Genomic DNA, 20,150 nt, shown 5'->3' on the forward strand with positions numbered 1-20,150 from the left:
CCTAAAGAAAAAAAAAGGAGGGAAGCAGATATGGCTCACCTGATAAAGCATCCACCTACCATGTGGAGGGACCAGGGTTCAATTCCCAGGGACTCCTGACCCATGTGGTGAGCCGGCCCATGTGCAGTGCTGCTGTGTGCAAGGAATGCCATGCCTCGCAGGGGTGTCCCCCATTTAGGGGTACACCACGTGCAAGGAGTGTGCCCCGCATGGAAAAAGTGCAGCCTGCCCAGGAGTGGCACCACACACACACAGAGCTGATGCAGCAAGATGACGCAACAAAAAAGAGATGCAGTTTCCCAGTGCCACCTAATAATGCAAGCGGATGCAGAAGAACACACAGTGAATGGACACAGCAGGCAATGGGGGGGGGGGGGCGAGAAGGGGAGAGAAATAAATTAAATAAAATAAGGAAAATTCTAAAAAAACAAAAACAGCAAAAAAAATAGAGCAGACAATATACAAAAACAACAAGCAAGCAGGGCAGGGCATACGGGAATTCCCTATATATTCTTTGTAACATTATGTAATCAAAGTATCTTTAAAAAAAAAATTTAAAAAGTGAAACAACAATGAGCGGAAAAGCACAGAAAACAAGTAAAAACCACAAGCAAATGGATGAGGGAGCCATCTTGGGGGGCAGATGGGGTGAAATGGGCAAAAGAAGTGAATAGACATTTATTCCAAAGAGGAAATACAAATGGCAAAAAAAAAAACCCAAAACATGAAAGGATGTTCAACATCACTAGCTATTAGGGAAATACAAATCCAAACTACAAAGAGATATTTCACACATATCAGAATGGCCACTATTAAAAAACAAAAAACTACAAATGTTGAAGAGGATACAGAGAAATAGGAATGTTTATTCACTGTTGGTGGGAATGCAGAATGGTGCAACTGCTGTGGAAGACAGTTTGTTGATTCCTAAGGAAATTAAATATAGATCTACTTTGTGATCAGGCAATCCCACAATTAGGTATATCCCAGAACTGAGAGCAGTGACACAAACAGATGAACTGTACGCTGATCTTCAAAGCAGCATTATTCACAATTGCCAAAAGATGGAAACAACCCAGATGTCCATTAGCCAACAAACAGATAAATTGTGATATATGCATACAGTGGAATATTAGTCACCTGTAAGAAGTAATGAAGACATGAAGCATATGATACAATGGATGAACCTTGATGATACTGTATGATTGCACTATTATGAACTAAATATAATGAGCAAACTCATGGAGTTAATAGGTAGAATACAGATCACAGAAGATAGAATGAGGATAGAGAATAGGGAGCTGAGGCTTAATTTGTGCCTAATTTGTAATAAGGTTGATGGTAAATGTTTGGAAATGGATAGAGGTGATGAGGGCATATTATAGGGATTGTAATTAGTATCACTAATATGAGGAAGATAGTGGTTGAAAGGGAAATTTAAGGTCGTTTATATCACAAGAAGGAAAGTTAAATGATGAAACAATACTGCGTAGCAGAGTAAACCCTCTTGTGGACAATGAGTGTGGTTAATAGTGCAAATATAAGAACGATTTTCCATGAAACTGCATAAATGTATGTTAATGTTACAAGATGCTGATAATAGAGTAGTATTTTGGCAAAAATACAACTAAAGCAAAGTATGGACTGTAGGGAATAGTAATATATTATTACTCTTCCATCAAATGTAAAAAAAGGAATTATGTTAAGTGAAAGAATCCAGAAACAAAGCACCACATTTTGTTTGACACTATTTATACAAAATGCAAATAATAATAAATTTATAAAGATGGAATTAGATTAGTGATTATATAGGTAAGGTAAGGATAGAGGGAATTAGAGGTGACCACTAAAAGGTAGAGTTTTTTCTTTTTGGAGTAATGAAAAGGCTCTACTACTGACTGTAGAAATGAATGTACAAAGTTGTGATTACACCAAAAGCCATTGGTTGTACATTTCAGAGAAACTGCATGGTTTGTGAATATGTCTCAATAAAATTAATTTATAAAAGAAAAAGACTGGAAGGAAATAAACCAATGTAAAAAAAAAATCTAAATAGCAAATGCAAAAAAAGTAATGATAAATGAATAGTTTGGGACTCAGTGTATAAACATGTAATTTGTGACATGAACTACACAAAAATGGAGGGACAGCAGGTAAAAGAACATAGTTTGTATATACTATTGAAGTTTAGTTATCAAAGCAAACAAGAGTAAACAAGATTGTTTTAGATTTGGGGTGTTTAAGCCCCATGGTAACTCTAAAAAAAATATCAGAAAATATGCAAATTCTAACAGAATTTAGGGTATAGGTTTCCAGGGGTGCTTGACCAGGGACAATGGGGAGTTAATGCATAATGGTTGTAGGGTTTCTGTTTGGGGAGATGGGAAAGTTTTAGTAATGGAAGGTGGTGAGAGTACCACAATACTGTAAATGTGATTAATCCCACTGAGTGGTATGCTTGGGAGTGGTTGATGGCAAAATTTAAGTTATATAGATTGTTCCCACAATAAAAAAAAGAAAAAAGAGCAACTAAACAGACAACGACAAACACAAAACATGATCTAGGATGGGCAGAACAAGAGAGGAGAAAAGGCTCAAAAGTACCAAAGGGGACAAGAAAAAATTGGAACATAGACAAGTTTCATATTAATGTTAAATTTCTTGAGAACTACAGTTAAAGGAGTTACATAAGTGAATATCCTTGTTCTTAGAAATGTACATGGCAGTATTAAGTGTTCAAGTAACATGATGTATACAATCTTTACTCAAGTGTTCAGAATATGGATTGAAAAATAGATGGATAGATGAAAGGTTTATCATTCATGCCACAGGCAAGAGGATATCATTAATTCAACAAGTTAGTAATAGAGACTTTCAAAACCCTTTATTGATTAATCCAAAGTAGAAAATTACTTTTGCCCACTTTTGAACTCACAACCAAAAATATATATATACTTAAATATATATTTATATATATAAATAAATAAAATGGCAAATCTAACCCACAAATTAAGTGATAGTCACAGCACTTCACACTGGGGTATTTGAACAATTTCCACAGAATGAAAATAGCTGAGTGATTTTACATGTTCTACCTCCACATATGAAGCACTGATTAAAATATTTAAATTTCTTTTTGCAAAATCCAAACCAAAAGACTCTCAAAGCAAAACACAAGATACAACATTACAAGATACAACAGCATCCACTAATCTAAAATGATATAGTTAATTATAGTATATATTAATATATATTTAAGACATATGCCTTTCCTTCAGCTTTTAGACATTTGGCATCTTAATGTTATCTCTAGATGAGATAACCAGGAAGCACAGTGTATGGGGAAGAAAAAAAAATTCCAGGTCTAATACTACTGGAGCAAATTTCAGAAAATATTAAGAAATAAAATGAAGTGAGCAAAAAAAAAAAATGCAGGCTGTAATGGTGAGCATAGGATACTAGAAAAAAACATGCAATTTCTCTTTGAAATATCTTTAAATATTGTCAAGTGCAAAGTTCAACAACAGAAACAACTAGAATTTTGAATTTTAGAATTAAAAAATAGAACTTTACTGCAAGGGCAAGAGAAGGCAAAACTCCAGCTTACTGAAGGATATTATCTACTATAAATATTTGTACTGATAGTAAGATTGTCAGTGAAATAAACTATGTTCTACTAGATTCAATTACTAAGAGTTCTGTCCTTATTTTGAAGTTACTTTTCCTAAAATGAAAATAGCTTTTCTAGTACACTGATATTACAGTAAAGGAAAAATTATGCTAGTGAAAAAAGTTAAAATAGGTTTTGTGAGCAATTTGACAATTCAAATAAAAATATCCAAAAATAGAGACAAAATTTTAATACAGAAAGAAATAAAATTTTTCACTTACAAGCAACCCATCCATTTTGTTTCACCAAATGAATACACTTTAAAAGCACAAATAGAATATATTTTGGGGCAATAGCCCAAGGCAAATGTGGCAAAATATAAAATTTGGTGGTATCCAGGGGTTAAGGGTACACTGGATTTCTATGCATAAAGTTTGCATTATTTTTTTAACTGTCCTGTAAGTGTGAAAGTATTTCAAAATAAGAAGTTAGAAAAAGAAATGTAGTATATTAACTATAAATCATAATGGGATAATGATACTATTTGTACCTAAAAAAGTTAAGACACATTCGGAAAAAGAAAAAAATAGTCTACAAGTCAAATTCCACATAAGATTTTTTAAATATCAAATAGTTTCATCTAGATATTTTAACAGAGTAAAAGCTAATCTAATACAAAAAATCAGGTTTATTAAATATTCTATTAGAAATGTACTTTTTCTTTCATATAAATATGCTGTAATGGCTTACTATATCTAAGATATGGTTTTTATTATATCTCAAGCTAATTCTTGTTCCTGGAAAAATATATCCCTAAAGACATGTCATACAAATTGCAAATTTTTATTTGATTTATTCAAAATGATCTAAAATAATGATATAAAACCCAAAGGTTAAGGTCAAAGGCTAAATCTAATCAAAGGTTGTAGGAGACCTGATTTGACAGCAGTTCATACAGCAAAAATCTCCTAAGTGTATACAATGCAAGTTAATAAAAATGATTGCTGAAAAGAAGCAAATACCAGCTGAACCTGCATTAATAGAAATAGTTTCAGATTTTTAAAAAAGATCATTAAAGAACTACACTCAGGTTATAACACATATGAAGCCTCATATTTTGTTTGAAATTACGTTTTAACTCCATTATCTATAAACTACATAGCACCTGGGAGAAACTAATTATGTTCCTAGGAATAACAAATGATGGTACAGAGAAATTCAGTCTGGATAGAAAAAGAAGACACAAAGACAGGGGAAATAAGCTTCCCAGGTGAGACTTAAGTACAAACAGGTCAAGAGCAATAGACAAAATTTATTTCTCAAGTGTTCTACACAGCAGAATTAGTATTAAGCAAACTAACTAAATAAACACACCTTTAAAAAAGCATGCTGACTCAAGATCATCTATAAAATTTTATATTCTTTAGACTCAGCCTCAGACATACAGTTTAGATAATACGAGGTCAGAAATCTGCATTTTTAACAATTTAAAGGCACTAAAATCTGTTTAGGTTATGTGAGACAGATCATCCTTCACAGACATTTATCATGAACAAAAAAACCTTTTCCTAAAGGAGACTCAGAAATGTTTTAAGTGTCTGAAAGAGTCCATGAACTGACTAAAAAAACAAAATATGACAAAGAGAAACTTTATTTAAAAAATTAAATCTAAGGAATTGTGTAAAACAGTGATTCCTGATATATAAGGATATAACTTTGGAAAAAGTAGAGTTAGGAATAACCACTTTAGAGGGTGTTGGACAAGAGGCAGCAGTTTTATATAATGCCTAAGGTATGTGAGCTGGAGTGCACAAATATATTTGGTAATATATTTCAAAATGACAAATGCACTTATCTTTGATCTGAACTTCTACTTCTAGGAATGCATATTATAAATATTCTTCTACATGTGAATACAAATGGAAAAGGTCATTCACTATAGCATTCTGATATCTATAAAACATTACAAACCATCTAAAAGTTCACCAACCTTGAACAGGTTAAATAAATTATGTTACATTCATACAAAGAAATATAGTACAGCTATTAAGAATAATATGGAAATTCTTTATATACTAATGTGGGAAGACTTCCAAGATATACTGTAATGAAAAAAGCAAGATGAAGAAAAATATGAATTTTATAATCCCATTCACCTAAAAAGAAAAAAGCATGCACTTAACTTCTACAAAACATAAACTACCTCTGTGAAGAAAAACAAAAAACTGTAACATCGGATAATTCTACAGAGATAAAATGGGTGCCAGGGATGTTAGGATGCAAGGGAATCTTTTCAATCTCTTGGCACTGAATCAGGTAATGTATTTGCTACTCAAATAATATAAGCTTAACATTTAAAAAACTAAACAAGTAGTAACTATTTTCTTTTTTATAGTTTATTTAAAAGCCAAAACTGGCTCTCTCCGCCTAGAGGGCCCATACCAAATCTTAATGTGTATTTTCATCTTTCTCTGCTATTTCTCAGCAAGCACTAGTTTCCCCCATCTCCCAAAAAATTCTTTTCACTGGCCTAACTGAAAAAAGAAAAAGTCAAAAGTGGCAGGAAAATACAATACCTTGTATGCATATGGAAAAAAAAAACAATCACAAGAACCTAAAAAAATAATCATAAAATACATAGGAAAAGAAAAAGAAAAAAATAACAGAATTAGGACAATCTAAAAATAATATCCAGATGAAGTCCTAAAGCTTGCACATGAAACTGTTACCAAAAATAAACAACAAGCAAAAGAAATGTGGAGTGATCACAGTTTTAAATAGTTTCACAAAGGTAACTGAAGATTTGAAACACCGAGACTGAAAACGTTAGAACTTAGTCCCAAAACAGTTTCTCAATGAGAAAACATTCAAACATAAATCCAGCCAAATAGCCCAGCCAAAGAAAGAAATAGCCCAGCCAAAGAAAGAAGTAAATTATTAATCTACATTTACCTTGTGTTTTAGTTACTTCTGACTCACTTGACATATCAAAAGGATCCAGGTCACAACCAAAAGTATAAAAAAGGAATAGGGTAGGAAAGACCCAAAATGGGCATTTAACTTTTTCTTTCCATATATATATATATAAATATATATATATATAAAGTATATATATTAGCTTTACATATACATATATATATAGGCTTTCAAATTTGAAAAGTTCAAGGAAGTATCTTCTTCCAAAGGGAAAAAATGGAATACTATGCACACAAAAGTTTAAGTTAGATGGAATACATGTAATTTAAAGTATTAATTCTTGTCCTCCTGAAAAGATTATAAAAATAATATACTAAGTTTGACCATAAGTTATCATGAAAAGAACATCCCCCAAAAAAGCAGCTGGCTATGTGTTTTGATCATAAAGTTTCATGAATGCAAAAGAATGACTTTATACTGGTAAATAAAACACAGTGATTTTCTTTTCACAGTGAAAAGAAGCCAAAGGGTATAGAAGGGTTCACTCACCAACAAGTATACTGTTGATATAAACTGGCTGTATAAAATGACTCAGTAATGCTCCCTGTACACCAAGCACTTCCCATCTTGTCAATTTGTCACTTGAGGACATGCTGCTTACTCTATTAATAACGTCAGCAGGACAGTGAATAGTCAGATAAATTTTGCCTTCAACAGCCACATGGAGACTCAATTCTTCATTAGCTTCAAATGCAGATATAGAATGTGGATTAAGACGTCTAGAGAAAAAAAAAGAATTTTCTTCCTTTTAAAAACAAAAACATCAAAGTAAAATCTACATGTAGCTAAGAATTATATTCTAAAATATCCAACTTTCCAGTATACAATAAATTCCAGAAACAGATGCAAACACGGAATAAGGTAGGAATGGGGTGACTTGGCACAAGATCAATAATAAAGTAACCAAAAAAATAAATAAATAAAGTAACCATAATATATTTAGAGCTAACAGCACAATTTTCATATTATCATCTTTCTCTATATTCCTTTATTTACGTTTACTTTTTAACTTTAATTTTAAAGAAGTTTTAGATTACAGAAAAGAAACATCAAAAATATAGAAGATTCCCCCCTCCTTCCCCCTCTCACATTTTTCCCTATTAGTAACACTTTTCACTATTGTGGTATGTTTGTTACAAATGATCGATCAACAAATATTGAAGCATTACTACTAACCATGGTCTATAATTAAGAAACTAGTCTTTGTCCCCACCATAATTTCTCAGTTACTTCCTTCCTCTGAATGAAAAAGTTTTTAGAAACTACAAAATGAAGGAATGAAAAAACAAAAACTATTAACACTGACAGTTTTTATTTAACTGTTCCCAATAAAAAATGTTAAAACAATGAAATCTGAAATTATTTTTCTTGAAGTTTCTCTCCAGGAAATATTCACTGCCCTTCCCTTCAAAGGTGTTACTAGAAGGATTTTAACCAAAATATTAACTGTAGTTATGTCTGGATGGTTAGCTTTGATGTGAACTTTACTTTCTTTTCTCTACTTATCTGTGTTATTTAAATTTCATGCCATCTCATTCAATCCATTCATCAGGCTAATGAAGGTTTGCCCATAGTGTGCCCTCCCCCCAAAAAAACCTCCATTATTTACTGCTGTTTTTGTATACGAGTACAACATAAATCCATACTTTCCTAAGGTTATGAAGTCTTAAAATTAAGAAGGATGGCAGGATTTCCCATATCATAGAAAAGAAAATTGTGATGTGCATGAAATTTTTAAGTACTAGTAACAGGGCAGGTAGGATGGAGGGGAAGGAGAAAGGATTTGAGGGCTCTTGTAGTCCACAAGTAATTCAAAGCTGGAGGAAGAACATGTATAAATTTGAGTTTCCTTGTTCTATTTTTTTGTAGGGATTCAGAATATATGGCATGGCCATCCTAGTTGCTTTTAAAATTATTTCCATAATACTTACAATTGTGACTTAATCTGGGCCGATCCTTTAGGCAACTGGTTCATATAGAGATAAATGTTGATATTCTGTTTGAGAGTTAGTAGATTAGAAGCTGGTTCTGTACAAAATATTGATTTTTCCATCATAGCAGGATTCTTGCTGTAGAAGAGTAGAAGTTGTCTGTAAAAGTACCTAAAATGGTTAAGAGTTACAAATTTTTCCAGTGATAAATTTATGTTAAAATTTATAAATGACGTATCTTAATGAGCATTATGTTATACATGTCGTGAGCAATGTTTCTGTATGTCAAAATTTTTTATATTGATAAGAACTCCTAAAATAACTTAATGAAATCTTAAATGAATCATAGATGAAAAATTAAGCCCCTGAAAAAGTCCTCAACTGTGTGGCCCAGTCTGCTTTGTGACCGGCTCTAAAAGTACCATTCCACGACTACAACACCACAATCATTTCACATTTGAGTTCTCAACTGTAATGTCCTACAAATAAAGTTATGTTCTCAGCTTCCCAAATAAAAGAGCCTACAATATTTGCCTTGCTTCTATGCTCCCTTCTCTGTCAAAACCAACCAAATAACTATGGCTCCTGTTCCTTAATGATTTTGAAGAGAAAAACATGATTATACTATATTAAGAAGAGAAGCAAATCTCCTAAGAGACTAAAACTAATCATAACAGGGTACAAATACATTTTAGTATATTCAATCCTATCATCAAAAACATTCAATAAGAAGTAAGCAAAGGGACTGAATAACACAGTGAACCCAGAGGTGGATGAGAATTGTGGTTGAGAATTCAAATGCAAGAAATGTCCTTCTGTGAATTAGAACGGATGTACATCACTATTGCATGGTAGTGGGAATGTGAAGAAACATGGGAAAAACACAATTAAGTAACCTTTGGACTATAATTAACAGCAATTCTGTAATCTTTTTCCATCAATGCCAAAGATGTACTGTTTAAATAATAGGGGAATATGGAAAAACTAGGCCAAATGTACACTAAGGACCAGTTAGTGATAATAGTCTGATGATATTATCTCACAATCTATAACAAATGTTCCACCATGGTGTGATGAAAGGGTATTGTATGGGAATTTTACACGAGTGCATGATTGTTTTGTAAGTTCACAACTTCTGTAATAAAAAAATAATAAGCACCAACATAGAACAGTGTCAAGCATGAGAAAAGGTAAAAAAGAGGTACCTTTAAAGAAATCAAATGATTCAACAAGCACAAGAGCAGTGGGGGAAAAATGAGTTGTATTATCTCCATGGATTTTCCCAGTAACTTTTCTTTATGGCTGTCTATAGTTCATAGCTTATATTTGGTGCATTTTTTCCACAAACCCTCTTATTAACATCATGTATTAGTATTATATATTTGGTATAGTTCATGAAAACATTCTCATATTTGTATTATTAACCATAGTCCATCATTTACCACAGGAGTTCACTGTGTTATATGCTCCCCTGACTTGTACAATCCATTCAAATGTGCATTCAAAGACCCCAGTTTCCTAAGATAATCTTTTCCATTACTCCAAAAGGAAAAATCCCATACCAGTTTATAAACCCCACCCATTATTGACTTTAACATAGATATATTATCTTCTTTGCCTTTGCTATAAAAACATTATAATATTACTGTTACCTATAATCTATATGCTACATTAGTTGCATTTTTCCCATGTTATCTCCATATTGTAACAGAGGAAGTTTATTATTTCTATGATCTTGTATTTATACTATTAACTAAAATCGTCATCCACCACTGAAATCACTGTTATACAGTCAGAAGATTATCCTCTAGCGTTCTTTCAACCGGCATTAACCTCCCTAGGCTACCCTCTCCAGCCATGACTGCATTTATAAATCAGCAGTGTTGATTATACTCACTATAATGTGTTACCATTAACTCTATTCATTTTCACATTTTTACAATCCCCCTCATTTTTAAACACTCTACATATATTCAACATCAGCTCTTCCTTCTCAACCCACATTCTATCTCCTAATAATCTATACTCTGTTTAACTCCATGAGTTTATCCATCAAAATTAGCACAAATATTTGTTCTAATTTTTGTCCTTTTGTATCTGGTTTATTTCATTCAACATAATGTCCTCAATGTTTGTGTATTTTTTTTCTTTTGAGGTACCAGGGCCTGGGGACTGAACCCAGGACCTCATATGTGGGAAGGTGGCCCTCAACCACTGAGCCATTTTGGCTCCCGAGTTGATTTTTCCTTTTGTTTTGCTTGTTGTTTTTGCTGTTGTTTAGGAGGCACTGGGAACTGAACTGGAGACTTCCCATGTGGGAAGCAGGTGCTCAACTGCTTCATCCATTCCCCTGTGTATTTTTAATGTCTATTCTGTAAGGCATGACATATCTCACTGTAGTTTTGAACAGCATTTTCCTAATAGGTAGTGATTTTGAGCACATCTTCACGTGCTTTCGGGCCTCTTATATTTCTTTAGAATAATGTCTTTTGTCCATTTTTAATTGAGTTGCTTGTATTTTTATTGTTAAATGGTATGATTTCTTTATGTAACTTGGAAATCAGACCCTTAAAGGATATGAGGTTTCCAAAAATTTTCTCCCACTGGACAGGGTGCCTTTCCACCTCCTTAACAAAGTTATTTGAAGGACAAAAGTGTTTAATTTTGAGCAGGTCCTATTTATCCATTTTTTCTTTCATTGCTCATCTTTGGGTATAAGGTTTAAGAAACCACCACCTACATAAGATATTGTAGATATTGCCATATTTTCTTCTAGGAATTTTATGATTTGAGCTTTTATATTTAGGTCCTTCATCCATTTTGGGTTAGTTTTTGTATAAAGTGTGAGATAGGATCCTCTTTCTTTCTCTTAGCTATGGATATCCAGTTCTCCCATGACAATTTGTTGAATAGACTATCTGACCCAGCTGGATGGGATTAAGACCCTTTTCAAAAATCACTTGACCATAGTTCTAAATGCCTATTTCTGCCTTCCCAATTTGGTTGCCTTAGTCAATGTCTATCCTTATGTGAATATCTACTTCTGAAATCTCAATTTGGTTCCACTGGTCAGTAAGTCTATCCTTATGCCACCATAATGCTGCTTTCACATTTTTACAATCCCCATATTAAAGCTAATATGCTTGAGTCAGGAAATAAGAATTCTCCAACATTGCCCTTTTTTTCTTAAAGGTAATTTCGGCTATTTGGGGTCCCTTACTCTTCCAAATAAATTTGATAATTGGTTTTTCCACTTCTATAAAAAAGCCTGCTGGAATTATTGGGATTGCATTTTTGAATCTGGAAATCAGTTTTGGCAGAACTGGGATCTTAATAATGACACAGAATGTCCTTCCATTTAGGTAGGTCTTGTTTGGTTTCTTTTAGCAATGTTCTGCAGTTTTTTGAATACAGGTCCTTTATATCCTTGGTTAAGTTTACTCCTAAATATGTGATTCTTTTAGTCACTATTGTAAATAAAAGTTTTTTTCTGACTTTCTCCTCAGATTGCTCATTGGTAGTCTATAAAAATGCTACTGATTTTTGCATATTAATTTTGTACCTCACCACTTTGCTGAACTCATCTATTAGTTCTAGTAGCTTTATTACAGGTTTTTTGAGATTTTTGTAGGTATAGGATCGTATTATCAGTGTAAGGCAAATTTTTATTTCTTTCTTTCCTATTTGGGTGTCTTTTTTTTTTTTGCCTAACTGCACCAGCTAGAACTTCTAGCACAATACTGAATAACAATGGTGACCGTGGGAAGATGTGTCTTGTTCCCTATCTTAGGGGGAAAGTTTTCTGTCTTTCATCATTAAGTACGTTAGCTGTGGGTTTTTCATGTATGTGCTTTACCAAAATGAGAATGTTTCTTTCTATTCCTATCTTTTGAAGTGTTTTTATCAAGTAAGTAAGGATGCTAAATTTTGTCAAACACCTATTCTGCATCAATTGAGATGATCATGTGGTTTATTACACTAACTGATTTTCTTGTGTTGAACCACTCTTGCATACCTAGGATGAAACCCACTTGATAATGGCTTATAATTCTTTTGATGTGCTTTTGTATTTGGTTACCAAGTATTCTGTTGAGAATTTTTACATCTATATTCATTAGAGATATTGGTCTGTAATTTTCTTTTTTTATAGTATCTTTTTCTGGCTTTGGTATTAGAATGAGTTTGGTAGCATTCCATCCTGTGTAATTTTTTCGAAGAGTTTGAGCAAGACTGGTATTAGATCTTCTTTGAGAATGATTGGTAGAATTTACCTGTGAAGCTGTCTGGTCCTGGGCTTTTCAATTTGAGAGGTTTTTAATGACTGTTTCAATCTCATTACTTGTGATTGGTTTGCCAAGGTCTACTATTAGGGTCAGTTTAGGTTTTCTTGCATTTCTAGGAATTTGTCCATTTCGTCTACATTGTAGTTAGTTGGCATACAGTTGTTCATTATTATCTACTTATGAACTCTTATTTCTACAGGGTCAGTGGTAATGCCCCCTTTCACATTTCTGATTTTATTTTTTTGCATCTTCTCTCTTTTTCTGTCAGTTTAGCTAAAGGTTTTGTCAATTTTGTTGATCTTCAAGAACCAGTTCTTGGTTTTGTTGATTCTCTCTTTTATTTTGTTCTAAATTTCGTTTATTTCTGCTCTAATCCTTGTTATTTCTTTCTTTTGGCTTGGTTTGTGAAAGTTTGCTGCTTTGGTTGTTTTCTAGTTCCTCTAGGTGTGTAGGTAGGTCTTTGATTTTATGTCTTTATTCTTTTTTAATGTAAGCACTGAAGGCTATAAATTTCCCTCTCAGCACTGCATTTACTGTATCCCATAGGTTTTAATATGCTGTGTTCTGGTTTCATCTGTCTCAAGATATTCACTGATTTGTCTTGCAATTTCCTCTTCAACCCAGTAATTATTTGATTATTTAAGAGTGTGTGGTTTAATCTCCATGTATTTGTGAATTTTCCCTTTTCCCCACCTGTTAATAATTTCCAGCTTTACTCCATTATGACCTGAGAAAGTGCTTTTACAAATTTCAATCTTTTTATATTCATTGAGACCTATCTTGGAACCCAATATATGGCCTGTCCTGGAAAAGGATCATGAGCACTTTAAAAAAGTTTATATATATCCTGCTGTTCTGGGGTATAATACTCATTAAATGTATGTTAGGTCTAGTTCATTTATCATATTATTCTATCTGCTTCCTAATTTATCCTCTGTTCAGATGTTCTATCCAATGCTGACAGTGGTGTACTGAAGTCTCCAACTATTACTATACAGACGTCTATTTCTCCCTTCAGTTTTGCCAGCGTGTGTCTCATGTATTTTGGGGCACCTGGGTTAGGTGCATAAATTTTATTATAGATATTTTCTCTTGGTGAATTGCCCCTTTTATTTATAATAAATATATATAGGATGACCTTCATCTCTCATAACATTTTTGCATTTAATATCTATTTTGTCTGAAATTACTATGACTACTCCAGACCTTTTTGGTTACTATTTGTGTGGAATATCTTTTTCCATCCTTTCACTTTCAGCCTGTGTCCTTGCATCTAAGATGCATCTCTTGTAGAAAGCATTTGTATTGTTCATGTTTTCTGTCAGTCTGTGTTTTGGTTGGGGAGGTCAATCTGTTAATGTTCAATGTTATTACTGTAAAGGCATTACTTACTTCATCCATTTTATTCTTTGGCTTTCCATTGTCATATCTTACTCCTGTCTTTTTGCCCTTTTAGTTACTCATGTTATCTTCATTTCTATACTCTTCTCCAAATCTCTCATCCTTGTCTTCTTTCAGGCTGTAACACCAGCTTTACTTTCTCTTGGAAATTTGATCTTTTGATAACAAACTCTCTCAGCTTTTGTCTATGAAGACTTTAAACTCAACCTCATTTTTGAAGGACAGTTTTGTCAAATAAAGAATTCTTGGCTGGAAGTTTTTCTCTTTCAGAAACTTAAATATATCATATCACCGCTGCCTTCTCACCTCCACAGTTTGTGATGAGATTGGCACTTCTTATTGAGCAGTGTGAGGCACCGCTTTTCTCTTACTGCCTTCGGAATCTTCTCTTTATGTCTGATATTTGACAGTCTAAATAGCAGAATGTCAGACCAGATCCAAGAGTGAATGGACATCAGAGGCTCCAAAAATCTTTTTTACTTCTTGCAGTTTCCCAGTCTGTCAACAGATGGTAAATCTTTCCACGGATTTGTCTTTCAATTTCCACTCACTGGTGATTCTGGTGTGGCCAAAGTCAAGATTTAAAATGGGCTCTGCTGGCCAAACTCACCAAAGAGAAGACACTCTGCACCCTACACCACACCCTCTCTTCTCCAAGAAGGGAGGAAGATGTCCACTGCCCTCTCAGTTTTTCGCAGTGGGCCATGGGTTTTACCCAGGCTATTCACCTTGAGGGTCGGAGGTGGGTACCATTCTTAGCCACAGGGGATATAAATTCATGGTTTTTGCTTCAGGCTCTTCGTCTCTCTATCCTTCTCCCTTCTGGATGATACACAGCATTCTCCTGGTCTGCAGACCTTCAAAGCAGCCTCAGACATCTTTTTGCTTTTCCTTCATTGTTTGTAAGAGAGCTGAGCCCTGCCCAAAGTCCCCCTAATAAATTTTAAGATTATAGTACCGTTCCCTTATTATTAGAGATATATACTGAAGTATTTCATGTCTAAATTTATTTAAACTACTCCAGCAAAGAAAACAATCACCACAAACAGGATGTATAGATTAAATAATAACCTCAAAATACTAACTGTTGAAGCTAAATGATGGGATTCATGACCCTATTCTCATTTGTGTATGCTTGAAAATTTCCATAATAAAAAGTTTTTATAAAGTAAGCTCAGTACCTTAAGAGAACCAAAAATTAGGGGATAATATGGGAGGTAACACTTATATTTCCCACTTCACGCTTTCATGTGAAAAAGCTTCCAAAGACAAAGATTCCAGCCGTCCTCCCACTCCTGATGGTGTTGGAAAAGAGAATAGGCGTGTTCTACCTGAGCCCCTTTCTTTCTCTTGTCGAGATCTGCTAGTTGAAGAATACCTTATCTGTACTCATCTATATGGTAAACTTTGCACAGACCTTGTGAGCAGAAACTTTTTGGTTTCTGGCACTGCCTTTGGATAAGATATGTCTAATTCAGGCCTGAACTCCTACCACTCTTACTTGGTCCAAATCTAAAGCTATACTCTCCAATTGCTTTAATCAGTAATGAAGATGGCATTTTTACCTTCAAAAAAGATTGTAGTACTCTTAAATGAGGTCTTAGGGTCTTACTATTAATAACTGGAGCCACTAAAATCCACAAACAAGTCACTTCATTGCAGCTACTATAAAGTTTCCCAAAGTGCCATGGGAATGATCAGATAACTGATTAAGTTAAACACCGTAACATCCTTGACTAAATGAACAGTAAAATTTCATTTGTAAATAAAGATATTTGTATGTGGTTACTTTAGCTAAGAGCAGTAACATTTGATGACACAAAAACATAGTTGTTACCTTACCTAAGGAGAGACCTTCTTGCTGTAACAACAGCATGAGTGTCATGCAAAACTCTTCCATTTGGCTTAATGCACTGGCTATAATTGTATTCACCTGTGCCTATAGCTACAACTTCATGCTGTCCAGCTTAAAGAAAAAGATAAACAGAAGTGGTTACTATGACTTCTTTCTTCCCTCATCCTACCATTTTTCAGTTAGTATAATTCTTGACCAAAAAGGTAGGAAAAATAATTCCATGATTTCAAATTAGAGTTTCAGAGTCTACTAAGAACCAAAAATATTTAAAATACTTCAGGAATATCTCAATTAACAAAGTAAATGTCTTAGGATACTTCACCTACATTTTTACAATCAGTAGATTTAACAAAATACATCCTTGACTTTCATATAGTATGCATTTAATTCCTCTATATTTATATTTATATGACTGACTAAAAGACATTATTAACCACTACTTCTGTCTTAAACAAACTGTCTATATATAATGACTGTATTTTTTACTCATTCTACTTGAACGCTCTACAAACTAAACTAGTTTCTTCCTCTGCAATACTGAAACTGCTTTTCTGAAGAAACAAGAAGCTTATGGTTTTTGCAGCAGGTTTGTTTCACTCACTTTTTAAAATTTTTTGCTATGCCCACTTGACATTTCCTTGAATCCCTATGTTCATAAGATATATATTTCAAATTGGCAGTCTTTTCTCCTCTCCTACCCTAACTATAAGGCCTTTCTATAGCCCAGTTGCTAGCTCATTGCTTTTTTTCTCTAAGTATTTTTGAATATTGCTTTTTTTTACTTTTGTGTTCACAACGTCAGAAAAATTTCTAGTTCCAGTCTTTCAAAGTTCAGTTTTATATCTGCAACTATCTAAAGGATTTTAACTAGTTCAGCCAACATTTCTGAGTTCCTACCAAGTGCCAGGTACTGAAGTAAATGCTGGGAATAAAACAGTGAGCAAGATATGCCTCAGGAAGTTTTTAGGAGACAGAAGAAAAAGTAAACAAACTATGAATTCTTAAGTGCTGTGAGGGAAAGAAATTTGGGGCTGGTGTAAAGAAAAATGGGGAAGAAGTTACCTCATGCACACTAGTTGCTGATACCTCCCCTAAGAAACCGAAGTCTGTTCTTCAGCATTATAAGTAAGGAAGATGGCATTCCAATCAAAAGAAACAGCATATGCAAACTCTGGGCACAGAGAGAAGACTAGTGAGGTTGCTCCAATAAGGGGTGAAGGGAGCAGCCTCATCAATTATAAGGAGTTTGTGGATTTTACTGAGAGCTATAAGAGATATGAAGACGTACTGAAGATAAAGGAACAAAACAAAAATCTTGATTTACATTTTAAGATCACTCTCCTCTATGTGAAGAATGTTATATGGAGGGGTCAAGAACTCTAATTAGGAGACCTGTTATAGGAGTTCAGTTAAGGAGATTGTGACTTGAGAGTCAAATAATGGCATTAATGGAAAAGAATAAGATCTGAGATAAGGTTGGGGTTATCAGCAACAGGACTTGGAAATGAACTGTAAGGAGTAAAGGAAAGGGAGAAATAATGAATTAACTCTTAGATTTTCAGTATGTACTATTGGGTGGATGCTGGTAACTGAGAAGGAGAAGCTGGAGGAGGGGCAGGATTAGATGGAAAAATAAAAAGCTTCTTTTTCGGATGCTTTGGATACTTAAGTTATCAAAGTAGATATGTCAGTCTGAAGCCCATAGCATATAACAGTCTTTAAAACTATGGAAATATACTATCCAAGGGAAGACCACATAGAAAGAAAAAAGAAAACAGAACAAGCCCAGAAAAAACCAACAGTTAGAAACTGAGTAAAGGAGCAGAAACAAAAAAAGGAACCTGAGAAGTGGCCAGTAGATGTGGTGGGTGGTGTGGGAAACAGCTAAACCAGGAGATTACTGGTGTCACTAAAAAGCAAGGTGTGGTAAACTGCTTAATATTTCTTGGAAGTTGAGTGAATAGATAATAGTAAAGCCTTCACTGGGTTTTACAACATGCTAGCAGTGAGCAGTCCTGGTAAGATTAGGACAGACAAGCTAAAACTGGAGTAAAGAGTAGACACAGCAGATTTTGACAGCCTCTTAATGAAGTCCGGCCACAAAGCCAGACTTGAGCTGGAGTGTGCAATGGGTTTGAAGGAGGATTTATTTGTTTTGTTTTTAGGATGGAAGTTTAGCAAGTCAGACTTTCCAGAATGCTGGAGAGATGAAAAGAAAGATATACTTTTCAGAAACACAGAGCACTGGCTCTGCTTTTGTCTCCATGATAGGCATGCAGCCCTGTGAAAGGTGCATTTGATTCAAGAGTCAAGTGTTTGTAAACCTTCTCTAAATAGTGTTATATATATATATACAACACTATATATATATAAGGTATTCTATAGTATTAGTATTGGTTCTGGACTAGTGATGTACGCCCTGAGTTATAAAGGGTAATAGGATAGTCAAAAACTCCGCTTCTGTGCTCGCTTCGGCAGCACATATACTAAAATTGGAACGATACAGAGAAGATTAGCATGGCCCCTGCGCAAGGATGACACGCAAATTCGTGAAGCGTTCCATATTTTTCTAAGCCCCCACTTGACATAGATGTGCAATGGACACAACCAATCCAATGTCCACAGAGAAAATGTGGAATGGGTGTGGGAAGGGTAGCCATAGTGGCTGCTGGGTTTGGGGAATGGGAGGAAGAGATGAGATGTGGAGGCATTTTCAGGACGAGGAGATGTCCTGGGTGGTGCTTCACGGACAATTATGGGACATTGTAGAGCCCCCCAGGTCCCACTGGATGGAACGTGGGAGAGTGTGGGCTATGATGTGGACCATTGACTAGGGGTGCAGTGATACTCAGAGATGTACTTACCAGGTGCAATGGATGTGTCACGATGAGGGAAGAGAGTGTTGCTGTGGGGGGAGTGGGGGGTGGGGGCGGTGGGGTTGAATGGGACCTCATATTTTTTTAATGTAATTTTTAAAAATAAATAAATAATTTAAATTAAAAAAAAAAACTCCGCTTCTTTCTCAACTCTATAACTTTATTTGCAGCTCTTCAGTGAATTAGATAATGCAAGAAAGAGAGTAATCAAAAGAAGGAATTAATCAAGGTATGGGAAAGGGAATGGAAGGAATTAGTCTTTTATAAGAGATCTCCCTCCACTATAACAGTAGAGAAAATTGATACAAATGCAAAATAGTATGTAGATTTGGTGGCAAAGGAAAAGAAGGAAGTTTGGGTTTGATAGCTTCTTACAGATCCAATTCAAAATTACGAGGCAAGATTTTAGTTGAAACAAGGATGGAAGAGAGGATGCAGGATATGAGGACAGAGGATAAGTATGAAATGTCCATTGCAGGAAGCAAGTGACCAATCCTATTGGAGACATAGACTGACTGGGCAGTAAGGACCACCTATTTGAGGTTTCTGATAATACAACTGAAGTATGTATGTAACTTGTCCAACATCATGCAAATAGCAGAGCTGAGTCTGATGCTAATGTTAATTCCAGAAGTCTGTCAACCCCTCCTCAAAACTTTTCATGGCTTATTATATATCTCATTAAATCTAACTTTTGCCTGACTTTTCAGCCACTCCATCATCTGGCACCATCTTGCCAATGTACATTTTCTAATATTCCTCTACATATACTTTTCTGTACTAGCAATAAACTTGTCTCCTCATTGGCCTCTAAGCAGTTTTTTCCACTGTTGCTCTTTCCTCATGATTTTTCTTCCAAGAATGTCTTCCTTTCCTCTACTTATCCAAACTTTATTAACCTTCAAAGTTTTAAGTCTGATCTCTTCCAAAAGATTATTCTAAGCCCATCAATTCTTTCCAATGAATTCTCACACATTTCTGGATTATAAAAAACGATTTTCATCATTTTAGCTGTCGAACAGTATGTATATCCTCTCTCCGCACCTTAATAATAAAAATTTCTAGAACAGGAATAAACTGTTTTATGTCATCTATAACATTTAATTCAGAAATGAATATAAAGGACTCAAACAGCTTTAATCAATGGGCAATACAGAGAATTAAAGAAAAGGGTAAAATAAAGGATAAAAATGCACTGAGTATCACATCATCAAAATG

At 34.3% G+C, this 20,150-nt stretch overlaps 1 protein-coding gene and 1 non-coding gene across 5 annotated transcripts in view; one reads left to right on the top strand and one right to left on the bottom strand.

Annotated features, from left to right (window-relative positions):
* The window catches only part of ADAD1 (adenosine deaminase domain containing 1), an 80,359-nt gene that overhangs the window by 34,949 nt on the left and 25,260 nt on the right, over positions 1-20,150 (bottom strand). For 3 of the 4 annotated variants that reach the window (XM_004474664.3, XM_058286369.1, XM_058285939.1), the window contains 3 exons: positions 16,044-16,167; positions 8,518-8,688; positions 7,076-7,305 (listed from right to left, as the gene is read on the bottom strand). In XM_004474664.3, the coding sequence (XP_004474721.1) occupies positions 7,076-7,305; positions 8,518-8,688; positions 16,044-16,167 (525 nt within the window). The remainder of the gene's footprint in view (positions 1-7,075; positions 7,306-8,517; positions 8,689-16,043; positions 16,168-20,150) is intronic. The other variant, XM_058285532.1, reaches the window with a different exon arrangement.
* Positions 18,519-18,625, top strand: LOC111759483 (U6 spliceosomal RNA). Its single transcript, XR_002793451.1, has one exon. It is a non-coding gene; the product is annotated as a U6 spliceosomal RNA (small nuclear RNA).

This window comes from Dasypus novemcinctus, chromosome 1 (assembly GCF_030445035.2).
Source record: "Dasypus novemcinctus isolate mDasNov1 chromosome 1, mDasNov1.1.hap2, whole genome shotgun sequence".
Taxonomy (NCBI): Eukaryota; Metazoa; Chordata; class Mammalia; order Cingulata; family Dasypodidae; genus Dasypus; species Dasypus novemcinctus.